The sequence below is a fragment of the Halichoerus grypus genome, chromosome 4 (genome assembly GCF_964656455.1).
Source record: "Halichoerus grypus chromosome 4, mHalGry1.hap1.1, whole genome shotgun sequence".
Taxonomy (NCBI): domain Eukaryota; kingdom Metazoa; phylum Chordata; class Mammalia; order Carnivora; family Phocidae; genus Halichoerus; species Halichoerus grypus.
Window position 1 is genome coordinate 44404673 of NC_135715.1, and position 25266 is coordinate 44429938.

Sequence of the window (25266 nt, forward strand, 5' to 3'; positions counted from 1 at the left end):
TAGCATCAATTATAATCAGGGATTATAAAAGATCAACCAGGAATATCAATTTATTTGTGCCCAAAGCTTTTAGAGGCTTTTTGAACTTGAAAAGATGCCCTATTTAATGAGACTTCATTTGAGGATCAGTCTTATCTGAGATGGAACATACCCAACCTAATAGTTAAAAGCTACATGAAACCTTTAAGATGAATAAAAAGGCAAATATTCAGACATAAAAACAAAAGAGAAAGAGGACAAGGAGGAGGAGTCTGGATAAGGGAAGAGGAAAAGGAGAGAAGGGGAACAAAATAGAAGAGAAAAAAATGCTTACCTAGAATAAACAAAAAATTTCCAGTAAGTACTAACACTCTCAGGTTCTTGATATGCCTCCCTTTTCCCTTTGCTTTAAGACTTCAATTCCATATTTTAAAAAATCTAATTGTTTTGCATACTCATGGTCAAATTCAGGAATTCCTAATAATAATATTTATATTCTCTGATCACTTTATGAGGTAAAAAAAATTAGTGTACTTTTTTCCATGTTATTTTCAGCCTTATTTACATAAGTCTCTTCAAGATAAAAGGGTCATTATATTCTCCTAAATCCCTCATTAAATAGTACCAAAAATGGTTACCAACATTAAAAAAAAGAACACAAGTCCATACATTTTAAAATTTGAACCATACAGAAACAGAATTAAACTGACTCCTAATATCTTACTTTCTATAGTAAGTTCTTTCTATAGTAAGCATGACCAAGAGGGCTTACCCTAATTTCTTAATCACAAGATCTGGGAAAAAATGAGTGTACTTCAGGCAAGATAAAAATGCCAATAAAAGGTTGTTAAAAAGTTAATAATAGTTTCGAAAAGTCAATGTTAGCTTTCCTCCACTTACTTCCTTCATGCTATCCTATTCGTTTAACATGCATAACAAAACTGTAATCAAGAACCATGCCAACGATGGTTCCCAGACTGGAACCATCTCAGTCTGATGGAGGCCTTATTAATATTTATTAGGTGGCTTCTGAAAGGAAAGAAATATATCTTCTACTTCTCTTATATCCTTTTAATCCCTTGGGTATATAGGGCAATCTATTTTCCAAAGTAGCTTTGCTACAAAAAGCATTCAAAGAATATTTATTGAAAAACTATCCTATTAAACTGTTATGCTCTGGCTTGATGTCTGACAAAGGACTCTTCAGTAATAAAGGTGACCACCAGAACTACAGAAATCATTCAACACATAATTTCTGACCTCCTTCCACTGTTTTAGTTATCAAGCCAGTTCATGTGCTCACTTAAAATTCTAATCCCTTCAAGTTCTAAAAGACCTGGTACTTACAGTATGTATCTACTGCTTATTTATAGAGTTCCTATGCACTCCCACTAGCTATTATCCAACCATAAATTCTGCCCTTGTTTATAATTATAAGTGCCTGAAAAGGGCAGGTTTCTTAAAATAAGAATTTCCCCCCTCCTCCAGGTCACTCAAGTGAACTCTGGAATTATATCCAAGATTATCAATTCATTTCACTTAACTGCTGTTACCAGGAAAACAAGAACAGGAGATCAAGAGCAGTTAAGTATAGGAGCTTGCTTATTTGCTAGGAGGTTTTTAACAAGCTTTTAACTAATTAAAACAATATTATTCAAAAGCCTATTTAGGACACACTAGCGTATTAGTAAAAAAGCAAATAAATATTGAAACAAAATAGAATTTTTGGTCTTTTAGGATTCTCCTTTACTTAAGAATGTTCACTTACCCAGTGGAATTAACTTGCTTTGACGCTTTCTTTTGAAATATCTTAACAAAAAGAGGGATTTCACATTTTGCCTTAGGCTAGTTTATTGGAGAATAAAAAATACAAAACCCAAATAAATGGTGAAAGTGTGTTACTGTTGGAACATGTAAATATCATGTGGGTTATTAGGTGAGAATTATAGAGAAGGACAGCAATATTATAAAAGCTATAATGGGTAGTCTTCATAAATGACAATTTCTAAAGGTTAATACATAGAAGTTTTCAGAATTAGAGTTAAGCTAAAATTAAAAGACCAGTGAGTTATGTATAATTATATGTAACATAAGATCTTAATTTTATTTTTATGTACTAAAACACTATTACTAATGACATAAGTACTTAGAAGGGACCTAAAATTTCAGGAATATTCTGTCCTCTATTCAAAGAAAGGTTAAGAATCTTAAAACATGTTTGAGGAGAAAACTGTCTTTTACATACTTAGTCTCTATTTGTAACATAAAAATGGAATATTATGTTACTAATAAGATGGTTGGAATATCTAAAACAATATATTTAAACATAAATCTTCATCCTATCTTAAAGCTGGGAAATTTGAAAACTAGAAAGAAGGTAACAAGACAGCTAAAATCTTTTCTAAAATATATCCCATAGACTCTCTGTAACAGGTTAAAAAAAAAAAAAAAGAATTCCATAAGCAAATTGGTTTGTGAAGCAATATACACTACTTTTCTCTCTTAGAGATTAAAATATATATCACTGATGTGAATGTTCAACAGTAATTTCTAAATAATCAAAAATAAAAGCACTCAAAGCAAATGAACATAAGCTCATAGATCTAATAAGTGATTTAGCAAGATTGCAGGATAATTACAAACCACTGATGAAGGAATTACAGAAGACCTAAACAAATGGAAAAAACAAAAAACAAAATAAAATACATATTGTCTTGATAAGTCCCATAATAAAAAAGCATACTTAATTTTTTTAACCCAGCATTTTCCAAATTTATTTAACCAGAAAGTGGAACTAATGTTCTTAGAACACACTTCAGAAAATCCTGAGCTAGATGGACTAGACATTAAAAAGTATACACAAAATATCAGTGACTTTTGCATTCTTACAGTAGTCTAAGTTGCTTAACTAGAGCCTCTTCAATTATGTTTACTCTTAATAAACTACATGGGTTTTCTTTTTTAAGGCAAATAAAATGTACTCACTGTTGTAGTACCTCCTTTCCCTTCTCAATGGAGCTCTCAGTCAATGACAGGTTACTAAGGGAGTTATTTCAAGCCAAGGTGTAAAACTCTTGCGAGTAGTTCTCAAGTTTAATGGAATTGGAAGCTCTATAACACCGGAGTATTTCTCACAAAGAGACAGATCAACTCCTAGAGATGTGATAGTGAAGCCTATTGCTCATGATTCTAGAATAAATAGTACAGGTCCAGTAAAGTTCAGAAAAATTAAGATAAGTAGGAAGGGTAGTCCATATACATCAAGAGATACCACCTTCTAAAGGGAAAAAAAAAAAGGGTGGGAAAAAAAAAGGGAAAAAAAAAAAGCCAAGAGGATACAAGGCTGTTTTGGAAATAGAGTGAAAACAGAGAGAGATGACTAATAAACCAGATGACTGAAGTAAGAATACAGAAAAACAGTATTAGGTAGAGACACAAGATGACCATGTAAAATTAACAAAGAGAATGGACAACTGACAACAGACTATGGTATGCAATCAAATATGTATCCTAAGTCCCCCTGTAGCCCGTCACCAGCAAGGTTCACAATCACTGACTTCAGAGGAGATATGCTGCGGGGTCTCCATCTGAAAGCGAATAAAGTCTGTGGTGCAATGAGCAACATTCTTTTTCCGCTTTTTTAGGTGCAGATGGAAGAGGGTCAGAAATTTACTAGAAACTAAAATAGAACTGTGTGCATTTTTTAAATTCAAGAATGCCTCTTCAGATTTATAGAAATCTTCAAAATATACTGGCATGAGTCAAGGCACATGCCCAATATAAGAGTGACATCTTTGGAAACAGAAATAAAACCAAACGAAAATATTCCTCAGATTCATTTATTTTACTACTTTATTTCCTGTGCAGTGAGTATATTAGCAAGTCTTTTGCATTATATGCAAAGGAATGGTAAAATTCAGTGCAATTGAAAGTGTAATTGAAATTACAGTTTTAAAAGTGCTGGTAAGTAAAGTAAATGAAAAAACAAAAATTTACACTTAGAAGAAAACAAGGCTTGAGCCTGAATCAAAAAGGTCAAAAGGAAAAATAAGTTCACCTGACAATCCCAGCACCCTTCAGCTGAAGGTCTTAACCATGATGCCTCCTTAAGACTACTTTGAAGGAAAAAGTAAATCATATAATATTCAGCATAAATCTAAAGCATCATGAATTTAATTCTTAATTAACCAACATCATAATTCAGGGCTCCACCCTCTAGGTTGCTATTAATAAAGGTGAGACGTAGAAGATAAAAGATTAACATATTATCTGTTGGTATTCACTTATACAAAAAGAAAATGTTGCAGATTTTTCAGGTATGCTAACTTGATTCTTAATGTTAATATTCAAATAATTTAAGGCTTGAATTGTTTTATGAATTGTAATTAAAGTTAGAAACAAATCTCAGTAGTATGACTATAGTAACTTTAAAAAGACAGACAGCACATCTTAGGTAATACCCTGACATGTTACTTCACTTTGGAAGTTATTTCACCTTTGGAAAAAGTAACATGAAATAATAATATAATCTGTACATTCACTGCTCAATAAAGAACAACTCAGATTACCCAGAAACCTTTTAAAGATGTTTTGATATATATAGTTCCTTTAGAGTAGATTACAATATATTAAGTTATCAAATAGCAGAATTCAAACAATGCTTTTTGTACAGGTTCTTAAAATTATTATCTAGCATATTATTCTCTTAGTATTAATTTAAATGGTGAAATAAAATGTCTCTATTGAATAATATAGCAGGGTCAAAACTAGATGTCAACATTTTCATAATAATCTGTTAGGTTTGGCTATTACAAATGAAATATGGGCTTCAGGGGGTAGATACCAGCAGTATTAAGTTGACATATCTATGCATATGGCATGCATTTATGAATGAATAACCTCTCCCTCTATGTGAGCAGCTTTCATATCTCCAGTAAAGTCCTTCTGTATATTCCACAACCTCTGGTGGGAATTGTGAAAGGCTGGGTAATTGATGAAGAAATAAAGAATATCAAATACAACCAAACTTTATTAAATCAAAGCTTGAAGATATTGCATGGAATCCCCAAATTCCATCACCTGTGATTTGAAAATTATGTTCTTAAATGGGGCTAAGCTAGCCCTACAGTTTCATTCTGATTAACTCTGTTCACAATGCAACAAAACAAAACAGAACACAATGAGCACTGTCCATATGACAATATTTGAAAGGAAAGTTTCCCGAAATATGTCTGGTAGAAGAAAATGTATTTCAGTATTTCAGTGACCTTAATCAACTTATGCTTTTAGTGCAGAAATTTAAGTATGGTAAATTATACCCAATAATTTATTCAATAATTTATCAGCAAGAATGAAAAACCTCTGGACTGTAATCAAATATGTGCTTGTACTTTTTACTGGATACTAACTGGCAGAACTTCACTGTTACATAATTCTAATTTTCCTTTGAAGTTAATGATTTCTATAACAATTGTCCTCTTTTTAATATCTATTATGATCTTTTGATATCAAATACAAACTAGTTATAGCCTAACTTTATCACTACATCATTAAAATTACTAACATGACCTTGTGCTAATACATTTAGGATCCATTTTAACTCATTAATTTTATGTATCATAACTCTCAATCTTCTTCCTTATTAAATAGGTTAGGGCTTTTCTGGTTATATGTTTCTTTTTAGTATTTTTATTAGTGATAGAATAGTTTAGAGTTTTTTGTGAACATGATTTGAGTTTGAAAAGATAACTTTCAAATGTGCTCCGAGGATGTCATTATAAAATATTTGTGCAAAGTTACTTCAAAAGTAAAACTTGAGATTGATAGTTTTTTTGGTAAAGTATACTAAAACTGAAAAAGAAAATATGTATCATAATTCTTAAAAAAACAGAACCCAAACCCTCCTAAAAACAAATTTTACTTTTTAAATAGATAGATAATAACTTTTAAAATAGATAAAATTCACTAAGTCATACTTTTTTCTTCCACATTAATCTTATCTTCAAAGGTTGAATAAAGAGACCTAAACATTATTAAAATTACAACTTCAGTAAACAAGACTTTTTCCACTTGTATTTTATCTTAAAGCTTCAAGAAGAAAGAAAAAAGACCCTCATGAGATATTTAAGTTTGTTTCACATAACTGGAACTATTAACTTTGTGCAGTGCACAGGGAGTTTTGTGTTTTGTGCTCTAACAAATACCTTTCACCTAGAGCAGTGCCTGGCACCTAATAGAGGTACAATGAATATTTGTTGAATAGATGAATACAGAAAAACATTTAAAATAGGATGATCATCTAAAAGGCAATAACAATCCATCTGTCCAGAATTAATGCCCAAGATGGTGTGTATGTTAAGGCCTTAGACCTAAGCATTATCTACATAATCACAATTATTTTTGTTGGAACAATAGCTGAACCAGATCTTTTCCTGATATTAAGAAGTACTATGAATTTATAAAGAAAAAGGTTAGAAATCAGCAAGTTCTAAAACACTTCTTAGGATATAAAAGCCTCCATAGAATCCAGGTCATAAAAATACTTGGAAAATCAAGACTTGACAAGTGTCTCTCCAGGCTTAGGAAAGCAATTCAGAAGCAACTAAATTCTAAAAACACAAAAGGTTTGTCTCAGCAGCAGCGCCAGGGTATTTTACAGTAATTCCAAATTGCCTGTGGCATCTTTTTACTGGTTTCCCGGTATTAGTTTTAGAGTTAAAAGGAACCAATTTGGAAAGGGCCTGCAGGAAACACAAATAGCAGTTTGCTCTACTCCTAACGTTTTCTCAGTCATCAGAAATAGAAAATAATATTACACTTTTCTTCCTATATAATTTTACAGATAATATGAAACTCCCTCATGCTTCATTTACTTTGGAAAAATAAGGAAAATCATACAATGTTTAAAGAACACTGGGGGGTGGGGAGTGAGAGCATTTATCCAGTTAAGAGTAAGTTATGAACCCCACACTATGTGGGATAGAGAGTTCACTATAATAAAGACACTAAAATTAAAAGAGAATATTTAACGACAGCTAAAAGAACCAGGTGAAATCTAGCTAGAATACAAAAAAATCAAGGATGGCTTACCAAAAAGTTTACTGAATCATTTTGGAGGAAATAAAGTATTTAATCATAATCAGAGCATATATTTTCACCATCTAAAATATCATCACTGAGTGAGTATGTTCTGGAAGTAAAAAGATGTATCCAAATAGAAAGGGAAAATAAGTATTTAGTCTACAGAGCAAAGGCGAATAATTCCTAAACTTCAGGAGAAAAATATTAACTCTTAGATTTAAAGTATTAAATTGATTTTTATTTTAATTTTCCATACAAGAGACTAATAACTTAGTCACTGAGTCTCTTTATATTTCATGCTTTTTATTTAATGGTTTATCCTCACACCTTTAGGAGACAATACAGGCAACTGATTTCTATGAAAGCTTTTGATTTATATGCAGGTTTTGGGTTGTTTTTCCTGCAAACTATTAGAAAAATCTTCAATGAATGATAATTGCTACATTTAGGAAAACGAGGTTCTTCCAAAATCTTACACCAATAACAAACACTTTAATAAAAGATACAATATAATATCACATTTAACAATAGTGCAAGAGTTAAAAATTAAAAATTACACAATCCATGGTGTGAGTGAACAACTGTGCTAAGGCTTCTAAAAACTTCCCTGTACCTTTGCAGCCCTTTAATTTTTCTAGTGGGACTTGTCAATTAGAATTATCTTCTTTTTGATCTAGTGAATATTTATTTGCTTTTGATTAATTTAAAACTTGTCACAATTCCAGTTATAAAAAGAAAAAGTGCTCATAGACCCCAACATTAATACTCTCAGAAGCCTAGAGAACTCAACACTAACTCTACATTAAATGTATTGACAACTGCATGCACTCTTTTTCTTCAGGGGCTTTTTATGGATATATGCACATATGTATTTTTTTAAAATGGAGATGAATGAAGATATGTTAAACTGGTGGCTTCTGCATATCGAGGAGATGCTTCTACAAACTAAGTCAGTTACTCATGCAGATAAAGAAGAATGATCTTATCCCCAATAACGTTTATGATGCAAAAATATATTAATTTATGCAAAATCATAAAATATCGATAATCACAGGAGAAAAAATACCAGAATCTCCAAAAGATTTAGTGATTCTATCCTGCTTCTTTCTGTAAAATATTTCAAGCATTTTATAAAAGATTTTTAAGTTGACTGCAAAAAAGTAAATTGGTAAAAAAATAGAATAAAGCATAGATGAATATTCACAAATGGGTAGAAAGAATATGGAAGTATTGCTGTGGTTCAGAATCACTACATGGGTTGTGACATCTGATAAAGTCATTGTCCAGCTAAATTTACATGGACTTAAAATCAATGATAAAGCAATGAGGACTATTAAGGGGGGGTGGGAAGGAAAAGTCACTGACTGTAGAAAGAAAATGATCGCTCAGTACCAAACACCTTTGAATGGAAGAGCTACAATGAGGAATGACAAATGTGCTCATCAGTTATGGCCACCCTGAAACAGAAAAAGGAAGTAGAAAAGAGGTGAAGTAAGGAAGCTAAATTCTTCTCTAGGGAGAAAAGAATAAAATCAATCTCTTATCAAATCCTCTAAAAAATTTAAAAAACCTAAAGGTAAAAACTCTATTTTGACTCTTTGACTGTAATAGTTAAACACATTTGAGAGCACATTATGAACAGCAAACCAGGACTCACCTTCTATAAATACAGACTTAATAAATAATTACTTTTACCATCAAAGTAACGTTAAGAGGTATTAACGGAAAAAAGAGAATGAAAATAGCCAGTCATATGAGAATCAGAAGGGCAAAGATATGGTTACATCAAGTTTCTCCAAGGAAAGAAAGACATACATTAGATACTGATGGTATTTCAGTCTTTTAGAGAAAAAGTCTCTAAACTTTAGACAATGAGAGTGAGGGAAAAGATCTCTTAATTAAACATGTGAACCATTAGTAATATACTATAAAATATGAAATGATAAATTATCTAGAAAATGATAGTTTTTCTAGAATAAAAAGGTAAAAAATAAAGTTCCATGGCCCAAAGCATAATTATTGGTACTAGGCTTTTTGTTGTTTTATTTCTCTTGAGGAGACGGGATGGGGGAGGGGAGGGGTAGGGGACACTGAGGTGGTGACAGAAAAATGTAAGAAGACCAACAAAAGTCAGCAAATGAGAAAACACTGTATACTTCAATGTTAAGGCTAATGTCTGAATAATACATTTTCATAGTATATTTTGATATTTTAGAGAAATAGAAACAAATTAGACTTCTAACGATAAGTTTATTAACAGCTACCTATAAATTGGAGAAAGGAAATTTAAAAAAACTATATGAAACTAATTTTAATATGCCTTGCCCTCCTGTTTTTCCTAAAATGTAGCTGAGAATCTGTCTATATAAAGTCACGTAAGTCCTTATATAAAATGGACTCTCATGAGGCCAACAGTTCTAAATTACATCATCAAAATTATCACAGAGCTTTGACATACATTTGTCAACAAAACCAAATAATTATTAAACAGATATTATAGTCGATCTGTACATATACATATGTAAATATATATATAGTAAATGTAGCATGACTTCACATATAATTTAAAGTGTTTTTCTTAATTTGATATGTAACTAAAATAATAAAGAATATACACGTATCCAACAGAGATTTAAATCTGACAACTGCTGGACATAATTTAGTCAAATTTAAAGGAACAAGCTGGGAAGGAACAAAATATGCATAAAAACTTGCAAATGTAAAAAAGGGCACCTATTTCCAAAGCATAATATAACAAAGCATTACACAAGAAAAGTTAATTCCAATGCATTCACTTTTATTGTAGTTCAATGCAATTAATTAGAATCTTACTTTAGGAGTAGCCAGTTTTAAGCAAATTCAAAATATTTTTTTCCACTGGCAAATTTTTTATTGCTATGACTAATCTTTTAGAGCTATGTATTTTCTTCAAAATAGCTTATGCCTCCATACAGAATTTGGATCACGTACCCATGCCTCTGTCTGAATGGGCCTGATGTTGCTTAGTAGCACCTCTTCATAGTTTCCATAATCAATGAATTTAACAACCGCTGTCATACCTGAAGAATGGAGAGCTTCAACTTCTGCTCGGTAAAACTGAGGAGACAAAAATGAGTTTTAGATATGATAATCGATATTGTCTACAGAGGGCAATATTTGATGGAAACGTAAATATTCAAAGTGTTACACTGTGCATTTTTTTGAAAGCTCATTTTTTAAGATTAATTTTTAGTGAAATATGTATATATTGTGAAATGATTACCACAGTAAGTTTAGTTAATGTCCATCACCACATATAGTTACAAAACTTTTTTTCTTGTGCTGAAAACTTTTAAGATCTACTCTCTAGGGGCACCTGGGTGGCTCAGTCGTTAAGCATCTGCCTTCGGCTCAGGTCATGGTCCCAGGGTCTTGGGATCGAACCCCGCATTGGGCTCCCTGCTCCGCTCCGCTGGAAGCCTACTTCTCCCTCTCCCACTCCCCCTGCTTGTGTTCCTTCTCTCGCTGTGTCTCTCTTTGTCAAATAAATAAATAAAATCTTTAAAAAAAAAAGATCTGGGGCGCCTGGGTGGCTCAGTCGTTAAGCGTCTGCCTTCGGCTCAGGTCATGATCCCAGGTTCCTGGGATCGAGCCCCGCATCGGGCTCCCTGCTCCGCGGGAAGCCTGCTTCTCCCTCTCCCACTCCCCCTGCTTGTGTTCCCTCTCTCGCTGTGTCTCTCTCTGTCAAATAAATAAATAAAATCTTTAAAAAATAAAAATAAAAAATAAAAAAAAAGATCTACTCTGTAAGCAACTTTCAAATATACAATATTTGAAAGAAAATTTTTAAGGGAATAATATTTTTAAGAAAGAAAACTTAACTTTAGATAATCATAAATTGGCTAAAAAAAAGAGAGAAATTCTCTCATCTGTATGAGTTCTGACATATGCTGAGCAGTAGTGAGATTTCAGGACAGAACAAAGAGGGTCGGTAGAGAATATTCACATGTTAATGGGTGTAAAAAGAACTAGTGTTATGTTTTGTTGTTAGCCACTGAAGCCTCTTGACAACATTAGTAAGACAATTCTTATGTACTAATTCAGAAAATATAACTATGGAGCAATTTATGTAAGAAACAGAAATATATGACAAAAATAAATCTCAAAGAAGGCTCACTGCCACAGTCACCACAGTTAGCTGGGGTGAAGTAGGGCTATCAGGTAAGGAGTAAACACATTACTTATATCCAGGATTTATAGGATTTGACACACTGCAAGACCAGATACATCTATTTTATCCGTTTACCTAGTGTAATTTGGCTCTGGGAACTAATTCACATTAACAAACTCACAAGGAACTGACTTACATAACTTAACTATCAAATTTTTTCTGTTAAGGTAACTAGAAGTAGGTCAACTAACTAATTGAAGTACTTCTCTACTATAGGTCAACCCATTCAGGACCCAAATTATAGGTCTGAATGTTGCTTAGTGAAGATGAAATGAAAACAAAAAACTATTTACTCTTAAGGAATATGTCCTTCAAACTAGGGTAGTTGGATGCTCTTATTATAACACTATCTACTCTAACAGTATCTCTTCATAAGCTCACCAGAATCAGAAAATGCTACAGGCAACAAAAATTCTTCCTGTCTACATCCTTCTAAAATACGTTATCCTGAGTATACCAGGAAAAAAAAATCTGTTTTTACTGATGAACATCACAAAGGTTATTAAGTTAATCTATAGTGTTTCCTTCCTATGTCTGGATGCTGGCAAGTTTAGAGACACCATGCTGGAATTTTTCTTTTCTTCCTTTTTTTTGTGTGTGTGTGTGGAATTTTTCTTATATTAGAGTTCTTGATATATATTCACATCTATCTATCCCTCCTTTATTTTTTAACCTCACACTTCTGTGATCTGTGAATTGCTGTGAGTTATTTCTGGACCTATGCTTCAATTGTAAGCTTCTCAGATAATTATGTCAGTTCTGGCAAGCTCCACAAACAAGAGTCATGATATATCCCAGGAAAATAAGTAAGCTGACATCCTTTTAGAAGCTTACAATCTAATAAAAACAATGTGTGTAAAACAATGCCTTCTGTATAATGTGGAGTGTACTGTACTAATACTGCAGTGATATGGCACTTAATAAGGCTGAGGAGTTCGGGAAGAACTTGCTGCAGCAGATGACAATGGATACAGTCTTCAAGGATGAAGAAGGTTTTAGCTAAGTAAAAAAGCTGAGGAGGATGTTCCAAAGAAAGTTAATGAGATGTAAAATATGGAGATGAGTGCAGGAAACTGGAAAAAGTTTAGAGTTAATTATGGCATGATGTAAGAAGGGCCAACCAATAGGAAATGAGAAGGGATAAGAAGGCTAAGGGCCAGCAGATGGAGGCTCTATATGCATGCTACCAGCTAGATTTGTTCCACAGGTGACAGATTTTAACTACGAAGAATGACATGGTATAAGACCAGGATTAGTGATAGTAGTTGCAATGACAAATTTAAGAGGAATAAGGTGTAAGGCAAGAAAACCATTTTGGAGGTTGTTACAGTATTCCAGTTGAGAGGGCAGAAAGAACCGAACTAATTATGGCAGTCTAGAGGGAGAAGGAGAATTGTCCCAAATTCTCAAATCCTCCTATGGAAATAAAGGTTGAGAGAAGGTAAGAGAGTATGAAGAATTTTTTAAATGATAGATTATATTAATTAGCTGATTATCTTCATTACAGCACTATAATGCAATTAAGATTACAGTTTCTTAACAGTTATAACTCTTTTTTTTTTTTTTAAAGGAATCTCAGCAGGCTCTTTTCTTTAATTGATATCTTTTTTTTTTTTTTTAAAGATTTTATTTATTTATTTAACAGAGAAAGACAGAGAGAGAGAGAGGAAACACAAGCAGGGGGAGTGGGAGAGGGAGAAGCAGGTTTCCCGTGGAGCAGGGAGCCCGATGTGGGGCTTGATCCCAGGACCCCAGGATCATGACCTGAGTCGAAGTCAGACGCTTAATGACTGAGCCACCCAGGCGCCCCTATAACTCATGTTTTTCTTAAATCTTTATCTTGGTTGGTCTCTGGTTAGAAAATTGGAAAGTTGACTATTCTTGACAAAGCATTTGGTGTTTTCAGAAGACAACTAAGCCCATCTATTTTTTTTTATTTTTTTATTTTATTATGTTAATCACCATACATTACATCATTAGTTTTTGATGTAGTTTTTGATTAATCCCATCTCTTTTATTTATTTACTTTTTTTAAGATTTTATTTATTCATTTGACAGAGACAGACACAGCAAGAGAGGGAACACAAGCAGGGGGAGTGGGAGAGGGAGAAGCAGGCTTCCCGTGGAGCAGGGAGCCGGATGCGGGGCTTGATGGGATCATGGGCTCGATGCAGGACCCTGGGATCATGACCTGAGCCGAAGGCAGACGCCTAATGACCCAGGCACCACCCAGGCACTCCAGGCACCCCAATCCCATCTCTTTTAAAGGGTGAATATTGTTTATTTGTTTAATGGTGTAATTTCAGAGAGCCCACAGTCCCTCACTCTAAAATGAAAGTACACATCCAATTAAAATCAAAACAGTCACCTTAGAAGATCATCCAATTATTGTAAGAATACTCTAAAAGCTCAAAACATTTTGGGAATTGTTAGGTACTCTCACAAACTATATGATATTATATTAAATATATTCAGAAAAGACAACAGATGAATTCAGTATTATTGATTTTTTTGAGATAATTAGTTAAAAGTAAAGTTTTATTAATAATTTCATCAGATGTTTCAAGAAATTAGGGTAATAGCCCGAACTATCTGATATATCCCAAGCACCTGACACTTAGCAGCTACTCAATTATGGTTTACTCAATATTTGTTGAAGAACTTACCTGTTAAGTCTAATATCTGAATATATGTAGGTCCATTATTATTCTGTTGCTTATTTGTTTCTCATTCATTTTCTCTCTCTATTTTTAACCATGCCTCCTAATTTTTTATAGGATACCAGACATTGCAGATGAAATACACAAGAGGTTTCAGAAAATGTTATTTTTCACAAAAAGAGGATTATATTTTCTTCTGGCAGCAGATAGAGTACAAACAGATATCCTTGAGCCTGTAAATGGTTGGTTTTAGGCTTTGTGATGGCTTGTTTGTATTAGTTTTGCACTTACTACTAGGGCATGATCCTTGTAGGATTTCAGTGGAAAGCATGAGTCATATACTAAGCCTTTCAAAAGTTATTGAACTTGGAACTCCATTTACTTCCTCTGCTCATCAAGATCACCAATAACTTTACATTGTCCAATACAAAAAAACATTGTCCATTCTCAGCTTAATCAAACTTTCACAGAAGCATCTGACACAAGTAGCCACTCCAAGATAGACACCGTTAGCTCTATAAACCAACACCAATTTCCAACTACTTCACCTTTACTTGCCTTTACCATGAGGGAGAACAGCTAAACATAAGTAATCTCCCACTACCTAAATCAAATAGTTCCTGTATGTTGGAAGGCGAGTGGCCTGAGTTGTAAGGGTAAGAGTCTGGGTGTTGAAGAACACCTGTACTTGCTTTCCAAGCCTTCCTAACAGCCAGGGAAGAGCCATGTAAAATAGTTCCAACCAATGAGATTGTCTGGTGGTATTTCTGGAAAGGCTTTTGCTTTTCTGGAAGGAAAAAAAAAGACACAGCTAGTGCTGTCTCCTCCCCTCCTTCTAGCCTTGAATAAAAACTCGACAGTAGAGATGCTGCTTCTAGACAGATGCTATCTCACATTCAAACAAAAACCTTATAAGACTATGCCATCTAGTTATACCACCCTGTACCATTCTCCTTGTTATCATCAGGAAATATCTAACACCCTGCTTATGTCTCATCATTCACTGAACACAATAGGGCCTAGTTCCTGATCCCTGGCCCTACTGCATCCTTTTAAAAGATCCAACCACATTCCCTAGCCTGAATTTCAGTTCCCTGAAAACTACAGTTAACTTTGCCTCCACCACTCCTTTTAGCCAAACACATACTCTCATGGGCACAACGTTACCGCATCAACTGATGAACCTATGATCTACCAACTGATCTACCTATGAAATATTTATTTCAAATATTTTTTTCTTTAACTTGATCCTCACATCCACCCAGGTGTCTCACACTATAACTCCTCTTTTTTTTACTATGATCTTGCTGATATCTCCAGTCCCCTACCTCCCTCCTTTTTTTCCAATATAAGTGCCCTCTTCAGAATTAACTAATTAACAGGGTCAAGAAGTAATTATGAAATCCCTCCACTGTGGGAGAAGCAGGGCTGCAGAGGAAAACTAGACAGACATAGCCCGCCTCCAAGAAACTGAAAATTATGGTAGGGGAAGGAGCTATCGATCCAAGAACCAAAACTAAAAATACTTACAAACTGTGTTAAGTTTTAGAAAGTAAACAAGGAACTGATGAGAAAGACAATAGTGAGGGAGGGAGGAGGGGGCAGGGCAAAGAAGGCTTCTCCAGGAATTGATGTTGGAGCCAAGCCCTCAAGGACGAGAAGAATAGCTGGTAGAAGAGCATATCAGGCAGAAGGGAAAACATGTGCAAAGGTCCTTCTCTCTGAGGGTCCCTCTCTCCTCTTCCCCCTCCTGTTCTCTGTTGATCTTCTCCCTCTCAGCCAGACTCTTTTATCTGATCCACTGTATTCCTTCTTGACCTTATCTGTCTTTCCCTTCCCATTTCTTCATGATTTCTTGCTTTCTATAGCATATAAGGTAGAACTAAAAGAATGTTTAAATTATTGGCTTAATAATTATCATATATTGTTAGCTAAATAATTAACCGTTCTGTTCTTATTTTTTAAGCGGGCCAATTGCATATTTTCTTTAATTTAAACGAAATCTGCAGAATTTAACTGTGACACTCAACTCATTTTCTTCCTTGTGAATCATATAACTGTACTGGAAAGAAAAGGAAACATTGACAGTTGATGATAAATGAAGTAACTGATTAACTTCACTTAATTACTTTTAAATACTGTTCTGATATACAATCTAAAATCAAATCTTACCTAACCAAATTTTGTGACTGATTCTCCCTAAGCATCCATAAAAAATATTAATATTTTATTTTTCCTATTTTATAAATTACACATCTATAAATTTGTTCAAAGACTTTAAACAGTTACAGCCATAGAACAAAACTCACAGTCCCAAAGCAATGGCCTTCTACGGTCTCACTAGAATGTGACATTTAGTATTATTAGTATATGATAACTTTAGAACATGCATACCTTGTTGTCTTCCCAATAAAGTGCAAAACATTCATCTCCAGGTTTCCACAATTTTGCATACTCCATAGGAATAGATGATTCTAGTATTTTTTCTGGTTTAATTGGCCCAGATCTTCTTTTGGGCCCACTATTGTAAAATACTTTATCATCATAGGGTGTAGCTGTGATGGGTCCTGCTGGCTTAATAGGTCCTACTCGCCTGCCCTTCAGTGGCATGTCTGTCTCTCCATTTGGAACACCAATGAAACTATTAGTTCGGACAGGATTCTGGAAATCAGTATTTACATTAAAATGTTTTTCAATTTTTACACCACTGAAAGTTTCATTATTTATTGTTCGTGGTTTCCTGTCATAAAAATGATCAGGATTTGCTGTTTGGTTTTCTCTTTTCCCACGTTTTTGATTATTATAATCAGTGGATTCTTGAGGAAGTGGATTTTCTTTTGCCTCTGCATAGGACGGACCTTTTCCTGATCTGCTTTGCATAGAGTTATCCCTTTTTTTAAAAGCACCATCATTGTGCTGAGAACTTAAAGGGTATGAAGTATCTTTAGTTCTGTCATATCTAGAATAGAGTCTATCACACTTGATTCTCTCTTCAGCCCACACGTCAGATCCCGAAGAAGTACTTGGTCTTTCAGAACCTCTGTTTCTAGGTAATCCACTGCCTTCTAAAACTGACTTTGAATTTTGGGTGTCTCTTTGAAAACGAGGAGGTTTCTCATTTCTTGGCTGTCTGGTATCATTTCGAGGAACATATCTTGGTTGATTATTATCTTTTATTCCATTTTGCTCAGTATTTGACAATCTGTGTTGTCCCTGATGAAGCTGCTGCGGCTGTGATTTAGGTTCTGAAAAGTAAAAGTTTATTATATACATATTAAATGAAGACTCTACATTAATACCGAATTATTTAAAAATACCTAAAAATTATTATATTAATACAAATTATCAAACTACTTATTCTAGCATCTTCCACTACCTTCCCACCTCAATGTCTTAATCCCTCTCTGCTTCCTTAGAGTTCTGTATTTCCAATGGACAGTTTTCCTGGTCAGCCACATTAAGTGAAGTAAAGCAATGATATGAACCATGAGAAAATGGTGGATAATCCAAAAGGAATTTGTTTTTGCCCTTGAATGTTCGCATTCTTATAATATAGCTATCTATAGGTGCTATTCTGGTAATTCATTTCCCCAGACATTAATGAAACAGGATTGCAAACTGCTAAGAAGCTGCTATGACACTGCACGAGTACAACAACCCTTGCTCAACTCCTTCCTGAATTCCACTTCAATTCAAATACATACGCTATCATGGTCAGTCAAGTTCTAGCCTTTGCAAAAATGTTACTCCTCAAATCTGTCTGGATCTGGAATTGCTAAGTGTTTAGATTACAAATAGATACCCTACCACAGAAAAGAATAAATAATTTTTTTTGACTTATCAAAGTAACTAAGAGCACGTACTACTTGGAAATACAGAAAAAAATGTCAAAAATATGATGAAGCACAATAGTGCAGATAATGTCCAACTAGTAACCCAAAGCGGTAACATGGTAAATATATACTCATGGATAATTTAATGGCTGTATTTCATGTATTGATTTTTATTCTATTTCGATCTGTAACTTGTCATTTACACTTTCTTCCTCTGCTGTTTGACACAGCATGTCTACAACCTTATTACCAAACATATTGACTGGTCTTTGCTGTACATGTCTTGTTTCTCTTGTCATACACAAGGGTCACAATATTTCTCAACAGTGGCACTACTAACATTTTGGGTGAGATGCTTTCCTGCTTTTTAAGAAAATTAACCTTTCTGACATCCAGGCACTAAATGCCAAAGCATCCTCCCTAGTCACTGTGACAACCAAAACTGTTTCCATACATTCTCAAACACCCACTGGAGGCAAAAGGTACCAGGTAAAAGATCTCAAACAGGGATAAAGAGAAGACCTTTAAAAGTTCCTGAGTGACAAAACAAGTCACAGACTAAAGATCAAGACTCAAAATGGCAAGAAACTTCTCATTAGAACCACTGGAAGCTAAAGCCAATCTAATAGGTTTTTCATGTCTTTGAAATTAAAGGAAAATTATTTCCTAAGTACAATTCTATGCCCAGCCAAATCACCCATTAATTTTGACAAAGAATACATATTTTTTCAAATATGCAAGAGTACTACTCTCAAACAGTAGCCAAGACTATTTTACAGAGATATTTTTTAAAAATCACCCTTTCCCAAGATTTGCTTTATAAATATAACACAAATATCTTATTTTTAACAACTGTAGTCAATATTATATTTTTCTTTAGAGAAAAGAGAAATGGTCACCTGTGGTTTCTGCCAGCACTATTATCCAGGAGTGATCATTTAGGGAAGCAAGAACAGTGAACATAAGCAGGACACAAACTTTCAGCAGAAAGCATGTACTGGCCTTTGTTCCAGTCATTCTTAGAGAATAAAAACAGCAGTTGCCTCTTGCTGTCTATCTGCTACGTATTAGGCACCACACACCAGCACTTTACACACATTATCAATAGCCCCCACAGTAGTCTCAAGATACAGGTGTTACAAGATTTGAGTAATAGAGAGAGGTCCCTTGTACAGTGCATTGAAGAAAATTTTCAGCCTCCAAAACAAGTCAAATATGAAGGTATTTTATTTGCTGTCAATTAGGTTTGAATAGATATTTGAGAAGTAAGCATTTTAGATCTGCTATGTTTAGGAATCAATTTTTAAGTTATTCCAGTTAGGGCCACCAATATCTATGATGGTCAGGATGTACAAATAACTTAGGTCATCATGAGAGTAACTAAGTATCCTGGACTATAGATAATGATCTGGATAATCATGTATACAGAATGGTAGGTGTGGGAGAATTTGATTTCAGTTCTTCTAAAAGAAAAAAAAGGACAAGATTTCCATATTTATTTGATGATGTACATTAGATTACAGAATAAAACAAGTAATTTACTAATTTTGAATATACTTCATCTCTATTATTATGCTGAGATAATAGTAGTGAGAGAAGAATCCATAAAAAATTTTTTTAAATAAAAATTGCTCTTAGAAATAAATTAATTGTAATAAGGCAGAAAATACAATTGTGCTTTTATTTATTTATTTTATTTATTTATTTTTTTTTTTAAAGATTATTTATTTATTTATTTGACAGAGAGAGACACAGCTAGAGAGGGAACACAAGCAGGGGGAGTGGGAGAGGGAGAAGCAGGCTTCCTGCGGAGCAGGGAGCCCGATGTGGGGCTCGATCCCAGGACCCTGGGATCATGACCTGAGCCGAAGGCAGACGCTTAACGACTGAGCCACCCAGGCGCCCCTACAATTGTGCTTTTAAAAGAACATAGTTTTCATATACACCAATTTTTTTAAAAAAAAAATAAAATAACAGTAAGCCAAGAAAGGAAGGTCCTTAAATGTTTCATCATTCTTGAATGCCTTAAATCCAGTATCTTTTCTTAGGTTGTTATGTAATGAAGTGAGATACATAGTAAGTATTTTGAGAGTGAGCTAACCTATTAAATAAATAACAGAATATGCTCAATTACTAAATTGTGTAAAATGTGATTTTAAGTAAATTAAGAAATAGCCCAAAAATCAAATAGAAATCTCCTCAGTTCTCCACTCAGAATCTAGTTGCTCTTTGCCACACTTCTTCAGAAGGCATGATGATTTCAAACCATCCAAAATACTACTCAACATCACAGGCCAGGGTCTACAATCACTCGAGTAATAAATATACTGAGATATTTTTCTATATAGGCAGTGGAATAAAATGCAGGGTTTTTTTAATGACCTGAAGAAGAAACATGAAACAAAAACATACATAGAAATTGGTTCACATTTAATAATAAGAGAAAAAAAGGGGAGATTAGCAAAAATAATGGAAAAATTCATCAAAAAATGGATAAAAATGTGAAAACATCTAAAAAATCAAAGTGATACCCTCTTTTTTTTTTTTTTATAAGTAGGATCCACACCCAGTGTGAGGCTTGAACTCACGACCCTGAGATTGAGAGTTGCATGCTCCACTGACTGAACCAGCCAGGAGCCCCTAAAAAAATCAAAGTGATAAAAGCTCATATGAAGAAACTAATAAAAAATTGTTGTATGAGTTCAATCTGACTTGTGATAAAATGTTCCTATCACACCAGATCATGAGTTTCAAATGTATGTTTATAAGATAATTCATTACAATGTTTTACATTTCCACAATTTGAAATGCAAGGGTCATTAAAAATGAATTTATTAATTGCCACAAATTATTTGGGTTTGTATATAGGAATGTGCTAAATTAACCAGGCATCTTAAAATATTAATACTTCGTTGAATATTCATTTTCCAGTCACAGTTGTACCTGCATTTCATAGTAAAAAATGAAGTACATTTTGTTTCCTAAGATGATTCTTCAATTTATTCTGAGATATCTACCAGAAGAAAAAGTGACTTAATATTTATTAAGATTTTACTATGTGCCTGACTCTACTCTGAAGGTCTTTTGCCTACATTATTTCATGTAATTCTCACAATCACCCTGAATAGCAATATTATCTTTATTTTATAAATAAAGAAACAAAGAAGGCTAGAAGCTAGAGAATGTTGATGCCAGAATTTAAACTCAAATCTAACTGAAGCCACTATTTTCCACTATGCCAAGCTGCCTGCCCAGAGAAACAAAACAGAAGGCAACCAACAACATGTTAGCTACAATTTTATCACCTACATCTGTTCATTTCTGGTAAGATGCAGAAATCACAAAGACTTTTTCCCAATCCCTGATGGGCTGAAAAAATAAATTTGGATACTAGGAAAATTTGGATACTACCAGAATCCTCACCTAAAATTAACAGTTTCTTTCATTAATGCGGAAAAAAACTAAAACCCTTATTAAGAGCTGGACTGGTATTTGGAATCTCACAAACTGACAGAGATAGCAGTGGGTAGGGTACAACCTCTGGAGAAGGACTGCATAGGTTACACCACAGCTCTGACACTGAATAGTTTTGTAATCTTCGACAAGAGATAACTTTTGTGAGCCTCCTCTTTAAGACAGGGGTAACAACAGAGCCTACCTCAGAGGATTAACTAAGTTAATACATGCAAAGTACTTCGAACAGTATCTGGCTTAAATAAGCATGCAGTAAATGTGAGCTGTCACTGTTATAATTATGATTATTATTAGCATTATAATAATGCAAACAAATTTTAAACAATACTTGGATGATAAGTTGCTTCCCTATTTACACATCTCCCCTACACCAACCCCTACCTTTAGTTAGGATCCTTACCTTGCTTTATTTATTTTTTTGTTTGCATTTGTTTTCGTTGTTGTTGTTGAAAATAGGGCGGAAAGAATGCTTTCGTAAAAATTTCACTGTCAAACTATAAAAATCGTATTATAGAGAAAATTCAGATAGATCAGAAAATCAAAATCTTACTCTAATACTGTTTCTCACCTAAAATATTATAAACATTCTCCAGATAAAATTCTCTTATACACCCTTTAAAATTTTTTTATATTAAAAAATACTAAGAAATACTTTAAAAAAGTAAAAATCACTCATAATCCTATCATAAGAAATATAAATAGAATGAAAGTACTATCTTCTACCTACTCAAGCCCACCTCTAGGGATAGCCAATATTAACATTTTCAGGGGTTATTCTTCCTTTTTATATAATTCATATAGACGTATCTATGCATATTTTATTTTTAAACAAAAAAAGCAGACTCATGCACATCTCAAAAGCTGCTGTATCCTTTTTAAATCAACTCTATATCAAGGCCATCTTTCCATGCCCAGAGGTATCTCATTCATTTTGATACTCCATGTTCTTTTTTTTTTTTTAAAGTACTTTAAATATTATTATGTATTAACCAAATTGAGGGTGGAGCGTAATTCTTACTCATCATTGTTTTTTCCAGTGCCTAGCTATAATACAGTCAAACAAATGGTATTCAGTAAGTATTTACTAAAAGAAAGATACAGTTACTAAAAACAATGGGAATGGAACAAGCTTCTAAGTTAAAAATCATTACCTGTTTAACACTGTCACCTGGGCTCAGCTAAGGGGGCAACACTGAAATAGAAAATACACTTTCTGTCTTACTTTCTGTAAGACAAGTTTGCATCAAAGCACATTGGGACAGAGTTAGACTGAGTTCAAGTGATTACAGGGAAACACTGCACAACATAGAAACACTGAGCTCAAGCCAAATAAATTCATTCTCCCACTTCTGAGTGATGCGTCTTTGACAAAGTCACAAAAAGACCCAGTTTCTTCATCTGGAAAGTGTGGATAACTGTATTTATTACAAGATTATGGTGAAGAATCAATTAGAAAATAGTTGTGAAATTGCTTTTCTCATGGCCCGGATAAGGTCTTTGGTATTAGACTGACAACTGGAATTAAATCCCACTCATACCATTGAGCAGCTGTGTGACCTTTTAAAATCGGAATAATGCTACCTACCTATTTTCTTCATTCAGTTACTCTATACTATAGTTAAGTAAGCACGGACTCTGGACAAGCATCAACACTGTTCTAGTCACTATATACAAAGCAGTAGTAAGACTCATACTTTATCCTGTGGTGCTTTAGGTAGAAGGAGAAGAAGCAGACAACAAATAAGTAAACAAACAAATAACACAGTTTAAAATTGTGGTAATGACTAATTGAGTGTCTGCCTTCAGCTCGGGTTATGATCCCACGGTCCTGGGATCAAGCCCCAGCGTTGGGCTCCCTGCTTCTTCTTCTCCCTCTGCCATTCCTGCCCGACCTCGCCCCCATACTCTCTGGCTCTCCCTCTCTCTCTGTCAAATAAATAAATAAAATCTAAAAAACAAACAAACAAAAAACAAAAGCAAACATTGCGTTATTCAAAGATACAGTTTTTTTTTTATTCTCATGGTATTCTTTCATAATTGTGACACACATTAAGCTTAAGGCTAAGCTCACAAATAAACCTATTTATGACACTCAATGTTCACAGAATTAACACTTTAGTATCTCAAATCCCCTTTAAAAACAGCAAAGTCAAAGAAAAAAAGGGGGGCATCAAGCATAAAATCATCGCTGCTATAAATGAACAAATATGAGAATGCTGAGAAAACACACAACACACAACAATGATACAGCTGCAATGATACCCCTTCTCCAGTCACACTCAAGAGGCATGCAAAGCCCGAGCCAGTCCTTACAAATGCAAAAGGAAAAAAAAGTTTAGTTCGGGGAGTACATAAAATTCCTCATATAGTTGACCAAATGAACTTAGCTCAGGGTACAACTATAGTAACATTCCCACTTTACAAATAAGGAAGTTGGAGAAGCTTGACCAAGGTCATACAACTAACTAGGGTAGAGCTGGGATTAACCAGGCAGTCAGGTTCCAGACTTTACTATTAACTGTCCTGCTATACCTCCTCAACAAAGATACCATTGTGCTAGTAGCATTAAATCATTAATAATCATGAGTCATTTTCAGTATTTCCTCATGGAACACAGGTTAGGATTCCATAAAAATATTTTTGTCAGGGTAAAAAAAGCACTACCTGTACAGATCAATTCATTAAATGAGAATACATATGTTTAACTTGGCTGATTTTCCTTCTTTTCTTTATAAACAAATTGCAGGAATACGGCTACATTACAAATTTCATATGTAAAATATGCCACTGGATTAATTTTTCTTCTACCTCTAAACACATCAAACACTCAGATTTTGTAATGTCCTCTCTAGAGGGCATTTCTAGCCACAATTTGGCCTTTTCTCCATCAGTAACTAACAGACACTTGAAAACAGTTTCGCTTCCTGGTAAGCGAGAAGTGTCTTGTTCTGAGTGTTCTCAGTGTATTAGGATCGCACATGCGTCCACACCTGCGCAGCACCTGAACATGTCCCAGGCGTCTTCCCTCTAGCCTCTCTTTGGTTCTCAGCCTGGATTTCACTTTTTCTGGGAGGTCCTTCTCCTCCAACCCCCAGAGACCGAGCCAAGCACCCTTGCTCTGTGCACAGCAATGTACACAACAGCACAGAAGAGAACTGCCAGAATCTCTCTCCTGTGCTAGACTTTGAGATCTCTGAACTGTGTTCTTTTTACCAATATATCCCTTCTAACATAGTACCTGCTGCATGGTAAGCCTCAAGTTAATACTGTGGAATGAATAAATGATCACTCACTATTTCCCAGACTGAATATGCACTGTTCTTATGAAGAAAAAAACATTTTAAAAAATAAAGGGTTTTTTTTTGGGTAATTACTACTGTCTATTCATACCACCATGGTAGCATAATCTCTTATAATCTGTATTTTCTAACAACTTCAAGAAGAAAAAATATTTTCTGGGTCACCCTTCTACGGGTATAATGCTTTTTTCCTCTGATGAAGGAGCATTAAAGATGATGAGGTAACGGGGTAGGGTGACACTGCCTTGTGGGGCCTAACATGTTCCCTGTTGTTGCTCCATTTTACCTGAGTCATCAGGGCTCTTAATCCTAATGCATGAAACCCTAAACTATAAAGGATCATTCCTTATTTCTTTCCTTTCAACCAACTCTAATACCTAAATAAGCCCTGTCAGTCACATTTCTGTGTTTCTCATAAAACTCCTCTCAAACTGGATTATTTCATCTTCTTAGCATATCCTGGACATATAATAACACAAGAATTTTTAATCAAATGTAGCACTGCAGTCTTACTATCATCCCCATACTATTCACTGCCATTAATGCCTTTAGTTCAATTGTGCATTAGTGGACTTGGGTAAGTGAGGTAACGTTCCCTTGTTGATAAACTGGGCATTGATACAAGAGGTGCTAAACTTGTGAGTCAGAAACCATTTAGAAATAACAATTTATGTTATTTTTGCTTTAACTCAAATATCAACGTTTACTGCAGAAATACACTAGAAACACCA

General features: G+C 34.2%; 1 protein-coding gene across 4 annotated transcripts in view; it reads right to left on the bottom strand.

The window, feature by feature from the left end:
- TDRD3 (tudor domain containing 3) overlaps window positions 1-25266 on the bottom strand; it is a 156129-nt gene that overhangs the window by 20822 nt on the left and 110041 nt on the right. For 3 of the 4 annotated variants that reach the window (XM_036085418.2, XM_036085417.2, XM_078070280.1), the window contains exons 11-12: window positions 16324-17174; window positions 10030-10155 (exon numbers count right to left, since the gene is read on the bottom strand). In XM_036085418.2, the coding sequence (XP_035941311.1) occupies window positions 10030-10155; window positions 16324-17174 (977 nt within the window). Of the gene's footprint in view, window positions 1-4990; window positions 8517-10029; window positions 10156-16323; window positions 17175-25266 lie in introns of those variants that run through there. The other variant, XM_036085419.2, reaches the window with a different exon arrangement.